The 10,589-nt window shown below is 37.4% G+C and overlaps 1 protein-coding gene across 1 annotated transcript in view; it reads right to left on the bottom strand.

The window, feature by feature from the left end:
- EDIL3 (EGF like repeats and discoidin domains 3) overlaps nt 1–10,589 on the bottom strand; it is a 191,993-nt gene that overhangs the window by 95,769 nt on the left and 85,635 nt on the right. Inside the window, exon 5 of the mRNA XM_009641121.2 lies at nt 7,136–7,249. Coding sequence (XP_009639416.1) covers nt 7,136–7,249 — 114 coding nt within the window. The remainder of the gene's footprint in view (nt 1–7,135; nt 7,250–10,589) is intronic.

Raw genomic sequence — 10,589 nt, forward strand, 5'->3', positions numbered from 1 at the left:
GAATGTATATATTTCCTGAATTTTTTATTCATTGTAACCTTGGCAAATGAGCTGAGAATTGTAGCTTTTAAATTTTATGATCTTTGAAGAAAAACAAACCAAGGAAAATAAAAAAATTAAAATAAATTCTTATCTTTGCCTTAAACATGAATTAAAGAACAGTTTCTATTCTCTTGATTAGACTGTGGTTTGATTAACTTTTTTAACTGGTGTTAAGTCTTGATTTCATGCCCAGGCTCTGTCCCCTGCCATTCCTTTGTACCAGCCCAGAATTTGCGTGGTTGTGAAGTTCACCAGATCAAAGAACTGATCTGATTCATTAATTACATTTCTTATTTCCCGGCTCAGGTTTTACTGGGACAACAAGGCAAATGGGTAAAATGGCAGGCCAGACTAAGCATTCAAAAAAGCCTCAAAACGGGCAAAGAAGAGTTGAAGCAAGACTCCTTCAGGCAGCAGCAGCACTGGTTTATGTCAGTTTTCAAGGAATTGTTACTGTACAGTATGATGCAAAGGAAATCGGGGTAGGGGCTTTTTGTCCCAGTTCCCTGACAAAAATAGAAAATCTGTTTGGAAATTTCTGGAATTTGAAGGCAATTACAAGACCTTATCTAGTTCATAAATTGGAAGGAGAGCAACAGGAAACCTGTCTTGATTCAGTTTGAGGTGATAATCTACAGCTCATCTAGAAATCTCTCAGGTTTAGCATATGCCTTAGCAGAATTTCTAGTACATACTGGCAAGATGAATTAAAATGGAACAGAAACTCCAATACAAAAAAAGTAAATTATTTTTGTACCAATGAATGTGTGTCTTCTTCTTTTGCAGGTGATTATAATGACATTAATTTAAATATAGGAGTCTGCATTTCTAGAAACTACAGTTCTTTCTATAGTTCAATTTTTTCCTAATGGAAGTTGAACACCTGAATCAACTGATTAAACATGAAAGGTTGGTAGATATTATCATAAATCATTAACATCTTGAACTATAGAGCAATTTCAAGAACACAAAAGGAAAATTAGTATGTTTGGCCAGTTTTGTTTTACAGACATTTGCTACATTTTATATAATACCAGTATTTCAGATCATAAAACTGTCAGATATTCCAAACAATCAAGAATATGCTTAAAACCAAACTTCACATTGGATTATTCACAGAATTAGTCAAAGTGTTATTCAAAGAGATTTTAATAGTAATCAGTAACTTAGGGAACTCAAGTCTGTGCTGATTCCTGTCAAGTAAAGTGTTTCACACTGGCTCACTAGAAACTTTAAGCCACAACATATTGCCAACTGGAGGTGTATAAAAAATCTCATGCTTTAAAACCTAGGTTCCCCAGCAGGTAATCTGGAAATGAGGTATGGTTGTAATGGCATCATGTTTACCATTCAGCATCAGTCCAGTGCTTAACAGTTTAATTTTAACAGGCCATTTTCATGAGCTGAGTTTACCAGAAAGCCTGTTACCAGGTTTATTACTTTAAGAAAATGGTCAAGTTCTGATTCCTATCCATATTTTGAAAACACAGACTTCTTGGAAGACTAATTTTAGACAGACGTAAAGCTTCCCCCTGAAAACATAGCTTTTAACAGTTCTATAAATTCTTTTATTTCACCTATGCACTTTTTATGCCCTCACCCTGTGATTTTTTTTTGCATAAGGTTTTTATGAACTTAAGCCTGAAGGCTTTCTGAACCCTTGAACCCTGCTGAGCCAGGGCTGATAAGAGCTGGAGCTGGGGAAGACAGAGATACCCAAGACTCACTGAAGGCTGTGAGCATCAAGCAGAGGAGTTCAAAGGACAAGCATCTGAAGCCAAAATGTCCCAACAAGTGAAAACACACTTGCAAGTAAAATACAGAAGACACCAAAAAGAAGCAATACAGTTTCTTCAAAAAATACTGGGAAACTAGTTATTTCTCCTGCGCTACAAATCATGCAAGTTGCAGATGTTCTGTATTCATGGGAACAATTTTGAAAGAAAGAAAATTCTAAAATCACAGCACATAAGAACACTTTGGATGACACCATCTAGCCTGAGAGTATAAGGCTGCACGTAAACAGAAGTCTTGAAAGTCACTTTATGCCTAGATCTGTCAGATCTTTAGAGAATTTTTATGTAAAACTGACACTGAAAGAAGGGTTATTTTCATTTAAATAAAAAAATGCCACTTCGATTTCCGCAGCGAGGAAGGCAGAAGATGACCATGTGCAGTATAAACACATTAGTGTACTAAAACATAAATCACAGGAAGCGAATGAGAGTAATGTGAAGGTACGCTGCTTAGCAGGATTTCTGACATGCGAGACAAACTAAATTGGTGCACTTGCTCTGAATGCAGTCCTACATATGGGCATGTTGAATACATAGAAAAGTAGGTGAAGGGGCCATAGCATATGTAAAAAATATTTACAGTGACTAATTTGATCTATATCTTTAAAGAAAAAGCATGAGAAAATTTGCCATATGCTTTAATGGCAGCAACTCTTGGCAATCAGCAAAACACAGCTCCAAAATGCACAATGGTGAAATTATAACATGTCCACTGTATATAGTGCCATCTGCTAGATAAAAAAAAAATTAGAAGTGATCAAAAATTACCTGTGGAACTCCTCACAAATTATTGTAATTCACAATCCATGTTGCTCATGGGAGATTTTAACAATAAAATTCGTACTGAATAATGCAAACAGTCTGACACTGATGAAAGTGGCTACCCATTGCCTGCAAGAGAATTTTGTGACCCAGAAAGTAAAAGCTTCAACCCCAGGAGAATCTGCCTTGGAAGCAGTACTTATTTATAGAGACTCCAAGATTAAGGAAAGCTGTAATGGAGGTAATGGTAACTGATAGCTTGAATTCAGCATAGAAGCAAGAAATAGGTTCAGAGAGTGCAAGAACAGAAGGAGATGCAGCTGTATCAAGGAAATGCTGAGGCCTTAAGAAATCTGGAAAGTAATATGGAATTAATATAGTTTAGCTTTTGCTTTCAGAGGATGGAAAAAGGTGCTCTCTTTCCATTCTGTGTTTACTAAACATCTGCAGGCAAATTTTGTTAATACCAGATACTCAGTGAAGTATCTCTTAACAGGTTGAGAAGCTTATTCCAGAACAACTGAACATGTTTTGAAGCCGGCAGTGCTCTTGCACTCCACATTGCTTTGACTTTGCCTCAACCCATGCTATCCAACAATGAGAAGCAGCTGGTTTAAGTATCATTTATGCCTGAACGGCTAACGATAGCAGTAGCTAATAAGAAAGAAGGAAGACTGAATTTACATCTCTCCAGAAAAAAAAAAAAAAAAAAGAAATAAAACCAACAGGTCAGGCCAGTGCTTCAAAATAAGAAGGATGTGTAAATAAAACAGAAGGCAGCCCCAGAGGAGCACAAGTACTGATGGGGTGTGAAGGACACCAGCTGGCCAAGAGATCACCTCCCTGTCTTCTGAGAACTTCACTTCAGGGCTGAGCCCTTAGAAAGCAACTCCAAACCTCACCCATGCCAGGAGACTCAGAAAATGGTCAAGGTGGTCCAAATACGGTTCCAAGCTCATTAGGTGTGTTATTTCAGTACTCGTTCCAGACAAGCCTTTCCCTCTCACTTCAGCTGCACTAGTTATTAACAGAGGCTCTTGGGATTAGTCAGAAGGATTTTGAGTGGATGTCCCACAGGGCTCGCAGGGCCTGGGTGTAATAAAAGAGTTGTCTCACACCTGAAAAGTGCTACACATGAGATAAAATGGAAGGGAATTATTTAGGAGATTAGCTAAGAGAAATTAATTATGGTGGAATTAAATGGTGGAATTAAAAAAGAGAGAAAACTTAGTTGGGGCACTAGGAAAAACAGTCTGTCATAAACTACTTGCAGCTGATGAGTAACATGATAACTCATCATTACAAAGCATTGGTACCTAGGATATACCAAACTACATCTGCTATCAGAAAATGCATCCTGGAGAACAAGCTTGCAATGACAGAAGAACAGACTGTGTGATGTATTTTTTTCCTTTTTTATTTTTGATCTAGGATATTTCACATATTCGGTGATGTGGATTAGCAATCTTTGAGCTTTGTGAGGTAATTCTGAGACAGCAATCAGTAATTTACATAATTAGCGTAACAGTATTTAATTATATGATTACTGTAAATATGTGTAAAAGTCTAATGGTGTAATTAGAATGTGTAATTACTATTTGTAATTACATAATTAGGTATGATGACATAACTAAAATTCTCATAAAAAAAAGGATATTTGCAAGCTGAGCTATGGGAACCGGTAGAGTGCACAATTATATTGGTGGTATAATAAGAAAAGTTACCATCTTAATGCTAGCAGTGCTAAAGCTAGCTCAAAAGCAGATGAATGCTAAAAGTTTGTGAACTGTGCCATAGTACTAGAAAAATGTGTTGACTGTCCTCAACAGGGGTAGTTCAATGATTACAGTCAGTACAAACATCCCCATCCCTAATTATCTCTTATTTATTGGTAATGCTTCATATGCCCAACTGAATAACATGAGTATAAAGAGTGGTATAATGGAAGTATTCAAAAGTGTACATTGTGTAGCATTTTCTAATAACTGATTTAAGTAATATATTACTTTTCCCCTAAGTCTTCAAAGCACATCTGATTTCATACTCCTCCCACGCTACCATCCTCCAGACACCAGATTGGTGATAACGCCATATGTGGGTCCCTTTTGTTGCTCAAAGCCCCATCCAACCTGGCCTTGAACACTTCCGGGGATGGGGCACCCACAACTTCTCTGGGTGACCTGTGCCAGTGCCTCACCACCCTCATAGTGAAGAATTTCTTCCTTGTGTCTAATCTAAACCCACCCTCTTTAAGTTTAAAACCATTACCCCATATCTTATCACTACAGTCCCTGATAAGGAGTCCTTCCCCGTCTTTCCTCTAGGCTCCCTTTAGGTACTGAAAGGCCACAATCAGGTCTCCCCTGTAGCCTTCTCTTCTCCAGGCTGAACAACCCCAACTCTCTCAGCCTGTACACACTTTGCAGCTGATGAATTAATAGTTACTGCAAAGCACATTTTAAAACTCACCGTCCTTGATCTCTGCACCAAAGCAATTTGCCTGTTGTATAGAGCCTTATCATAATTATACAAATTCTTTAACACTCAGCAGAATTATCCTTTCAAATAACTTCTGTTCTTCTTTATGGTCTAGATGATGGAGTCCTGGGTCACAGTTATCAGCATTTATCTACAGAAGCATCTCCAGAAAGATCATTTAACTAGGTGATTGGCTTACCAGTATAAATCCTCAAGTATGACCCAGAAAGACAGACTGTAGGTAGCATATTTTGCAGTTCAGTAATGCTTTACTGACATTAGCAGAATTCTTTCACTATTTCAATATGCTGGAAATGTCTAATTTTTGTACATATATACTTTCTGTTACATGCTCTCCAAAATAGCGATATGTATGAGTATATATATACACATGAACATAAAACCAAATCCAGTATAATATATAAAATAGAAAATATCTAATATATAATGTATATATAATATATACTTCACACACAAAGTTTATTTTTACATATAATTCTATGTACATCTATAAACAGAAAAAGAAATATGAAATAACAGAAAATACAATGACCACATCGAGTAATAGCTCTGACTACCCCATTTCTAGCAAAACAGGAAATTGTTTTTACATGATCTATAATCTGAGCAATGTTCATGATGCAGCCAAAAAACCAGAAGGGATAAACTCTGAAGAGGTGGATGAAATTCCTGGTAGAATTCCAAATGGTAATTCAGTTGCACCTTATAAGGAAATACATGAAGTGACTCACCAGGAACTTTTACACAAAACTTTAATAGATGTTCATTTTTTACAAATTCTTTCATGTAGCCATATAGGCCTGTAAAAGTTCTCAAAGCAAATCTTAACCTCTGATTTCTTTCTAGAATTATACACATGTTATGTTGGACACCTCAAATCGTTTGCCTGTTGCATATGTAAATCTGGGAATTCAGTGAGGATACTTCAAAAAATTCCCAGCTTGTCATTTGTGGTTTATTGGTGCATGTTGTTTTCTTCTCCATTCTCCCCCTTGCATCCACAACATGAACACAGAAAAATGAATCATATTCTTCAGCTTTGTTATGGTTTCAATTATTTAGTATTCAACTTGTAACTTTTTTTTTTTTTTTTAAATTTTTTCCTGCTACACATAGTAGATCTTCCTTGAACTAGAAATCCCCTTTCTTGAATGTGGATGACTCCAGTATTTCAGGTATTTTGAGTGTAGTTTCTAGTACTACAAATGCTAATACACAAATACTTTCCCTTCTCTCCTTAAGGTACCAGGCTCGAGACATCTTGGGACTATATTAACTTTTTCCACAGTACCATCATATTAGCATCCTTTGTTCACCTAAAACACACAGGCTTTCTTCTCTGCAGTATTTCAAATCCCTGAGCCTCTAACATCTATCTTTAACTGTTAAGTTAAGGTATATTGCATTTTGTACCAGAGCAGTTTATTCTATTTTTGTTATTTTGGTCTTCAAGATTATCTAGTCTTTCATGCATGAAGAACTCTTCTGCAGTAACAGCTTTAGGAATGAGACCTTCATTGTGCATTCATAGTTAATGTTATTGGTAAAATCATGCAAGGTCGTTCCCAGGACAGATCCTGAAGGAACTCCTCCAGTGACTTCTCTGTAAACCAGTGGTCCAAATTTCAGAGGCTAGAGACGTGTCAGAGAAAGTAACGTATACATTCTTCCTTGCTCTTACACTTGTTGACATCTGTTAATAATTACTTTTGAAGACAGGATACTTGGTGAGATGAACCCCTAGCCTGAATCAGTTTTTGTGTTTTTCTACTTGACACTACTTACTCGTTCTTGTTTGACATTTGATAATAAATTTTCGTTTTGCAAACGTTGCCATCATACCAGATGCTTTACTTGAATGCATGACAGATTTGGTCTCTTAAATTTCCACCATTTTGGAAAGAATAAGATGGCTATTTTGAACATTATTTCTTTGTAGACTAGAGAGATATTCCCATAGTATACTATAGTTGTTTCTGCAAAATAAAATATTTATTTTATTTTAAAAAATAGATGTAAAACCGTGCACAACTTACTCTGTTGGCAGTTTCTTCCCATAAATTCCCCTGGACATTCACAGGAATAGTTGGCAACGAGATCTGTACAGATTCCACCATTCTTGCAGGGTTCGGCTTCACATTCATTTACATCTGCAGAAAGCACACAAGGTAATGTTAGGATTCGCAAAGAGAAATTGTAAAAGCAATAGACACATGTTTTGAAGCACCAAAACACAGTGTATTTATACAATTGACATTAGAAGCCATATATTCTTTTACCTAGCAAACATACTCCATAAAGGATGTGATTAAACAGGGTGTGCTTTAGGAAAAAACCCAAAGCAATCTCATATAAATTTATCTAGTTTCTTATACCTACGAAAGTTTTACTATGTCCACACAACAGAATGTAATGTTTTGCTCAGGGAGTTTCACTGTAACTTCCAGAGGACGCAAGGACCATAAGTCACAGTTTGGCCTTAAATAAACAAATGCAATTAGTTCTAACAGAGTACTCATTAGTGATCCTTGCAATTTCATGAAATGTAGCTACTTCTTTATCAACAGATGCCAGTTAAGAATGTCTTTCAGTTCATCTTAATTCATTAAACATCTAATTGACAAGGTTGTTTAACCATCTAAAAAATTTCCTTTCTGTGCATGAGTTAGCAGCCAAATTGAAACTAATAGATTGATCTAGAAGCTTGCAAATTTTATTAAATTCAAAAGACAGAAAAGGTGGTTAATTTCATTTGAGTTTCCTTTTTCCAGAACAGTTTGTCAAATGCTGCAAGTGTAATACTCCCCCGTGATTTTCAGTGTAGTAATCTTCAAATATAATAACAGATTCTTTTTCTCAAATGCAATACAGTTTTTTTCAGTCATCATAAACAGGCAGATGAAGGATAATGATATAATTAAAATCTTCTCTCTCTGCATTTCTGTTTATTCTGTGTCAGGTAGAAATGTATGGATTTTATGCAGCATTGTCTCAAAAGGCTGCATCAATGCATACAGTCAAATATTCAAAAGCTGGTGGCCACACTAGATTCACTGAGAGCTGAAGTCCTGTTGCATTAGTCACTGTAATCAGCAAACAGAAAAGCAGTCTTTAGCTTGCACTACAATTTTACTTAGTTTTGCTTAAGTGCGTTATTCATTTTGGATATAGTTGCCAATAAAGTGCATGTGTGCATAGCACAGAAATAAGTTCAAATCAGGAGACACTTAACAGAGATGAACTAGTTGCATTCACTAGTGGGGGAAATGCCCTATGAGTTGAAGTAATACTCCTCGCTGTTGTGTTGAATCTGCTTCTGTCCCCAAAATGCAAACCTGGTTTGCACTGGCATATACAAACTAAAGAAGATGCTACAGAAATGTCTAAACCTGATGCCATAAGGCTTGTGCAGAAGCATCAGAATTCAGTTCTGTCAACAAAGCTGCTTGATTTCTGGTAGTTGAGAATGTCACTTTTATACTTTTAATTTGATCTTTTCTTCTGTGAGGCCAGGCTGGGAGAGTTGGGGGTGTTCAGCCTGGAGAAGAGAAGGCTGCGGGCAGAGCTGAGTGCGGCTGTTCAATACCTAAAGGGGGCCTATAGGAAAGGTGGGGACAAGCTTTTTAGCAGGGCCAGCTGTGACAGGACAAAGGGTAATGGTTTTAAATGAAAACAGGGTAGGTTTAGACTGGATCTAAGGAAGAAATTCTTTACAATGAGGGAGGTGAAACACTGGGACAGGTTTTCCAGAGGGGTGGTGGAGGCCCCATGCCTGGAAACGTTCAGGGCCAGGTTGGATGGGGCTCTGAGCAACCTGGTCTGGTTAAAGGTGTCCCTGTTCCCTGCAGGGGGGTTGGACTAGATGGCCTCTGGGGGTCCTTTTCAACCCAAAGCATTCTAGGATTCTGTGATTTACTAAGAATCTATGTACAAAAATCCAGTGTTTTAATACACATGTCTTGCCTGGATCTGATAGATTTTGTGATGTCTCCAGAGAAGCCTGTACCTCCAGTCTTTCTTGCAGATCTAAAAAGCTGTGCAGCTTTTAAGTTATGTGTGCAATGTATGTGAGGTAGGTTGAAAACTGGCTGAATGGCCCAGCCAAGATGGTGTTGATCAGGCGTATGAAGTCTAGTTGGAGGCCAGTAACTATCAGTGTATCCCTGGAGACGATACTGGTCCAATTCTGTTCAACATCTTCAATAATGATCTGTATGGTGGGTCAGAGTGCACCCTCACCCAATTTGCTGATGACACAAAACTGGGATGGGTGGCCAATACACCAGATCCTCCCTCTTCACTTAGCACTGGTGAGGCCACACCTAGAGTGCTGTGTCCAGTTCTTGGCTCTCCAGTATGAGAGAGACATGAACATACTGGACAGAGTCCAACAAAGGGCTACTAAGATGATTAAAGGACTGGACCACCTCGCCCAGGAGGAAAGGCTGAGAGAGAGGCACTATTTAACTTAAAGGAGGGTCAGGTCTAGAAATAGCTGAAGGGAGGGTGCAAAGAAGAGAGGGCCAGGCTTTTTTCAGCGGTGCCCAATGACAGGAGAAGAGGCAAAGGCAAAGAGCACAAAATGAGATGTTCCGTCTCAACATCAGAAAACAATGTTTTACTGTGAGGGTGACTGAGCAGGGCATAGGCTGCCTAGGGCATTTGTGGAGTCTCCATCATTGGAGATGTTCAAGAACTATTTGCATACAATGCTGGGCAACCAGCTCTAGGCAGCTCTGCTCAAGCAGGAGGGGGTGAACGAGATGACCTCCAGAGGTCTCTTCTACACTCAACCCTTCTGTGAATCTGTGATAATCTTCCTGTTGTTGTGAACAGAACTTCAGCTAAATGTGGAGGCTCCTTGAACGAGAAATTTTTCAGATTTTTATACTAAAATTGATGATGATTATTGATCTCTGAGTGTTTTATACTAAATTTTTATTTTTATACTAAAATTTTTATACTAAAAATGATGATGATTATTGATCTCTGAGTGTCTTTTTAATCCCTTGTGTCTTACTGTTTGTTGCCTATAAAGATATCACATACTAGACTAATAAAAATTCACAGGGTTAGCTGAACTCTTTCTATGAAAGAGGAAAAAGAGGAATAACAGCTTAGTGTGCGAGGAATAAAACCTGTCAAGGGAAATGACCAAAGAACAGACCTGCTCAATTCTAAATTAAATTCTTTATGTGTATTTATAAAATTTAACAAGATTCTTCAGCTCCCTATTTGCCTTTTTAAGCAAAGCCCATTAACCTTATGTTTTCATCAGGTTATTCATCATTTTAATACAGGCTAACACATTTCTGGGGAAGAAATATCAAGGTCACTGTGAACTAAAAAACATTAAGTGAACATATGAACTATCTCTTACATGGTGAAATAAAGGTAGTAATTTATCCTCTTAAAAGCTTTCCTGTGTAAAGATAACTTCTGAAGATATTTAAATTTTTCTGATTTGCCATTCATATCGAAATATGTAGG

The sequence above is a fragment of the Egretta garzetta genome, unplaced genomic scaffold (assembly GCF_000687185.1).
Source record: "Egretta garzetta isolate BGI_Z169 unplaced genomic scaffold, ASM68718v1 scaffold136, whole genome shotgun sequence".
In the NCBI taxonomy this organism is placed as follows: domain Eukaryota; kingdom Metazoa; phylum Chordata; class Aves; order Pelecaniformes; family Ardeidae; genus Egretta; species Egretta garzetta.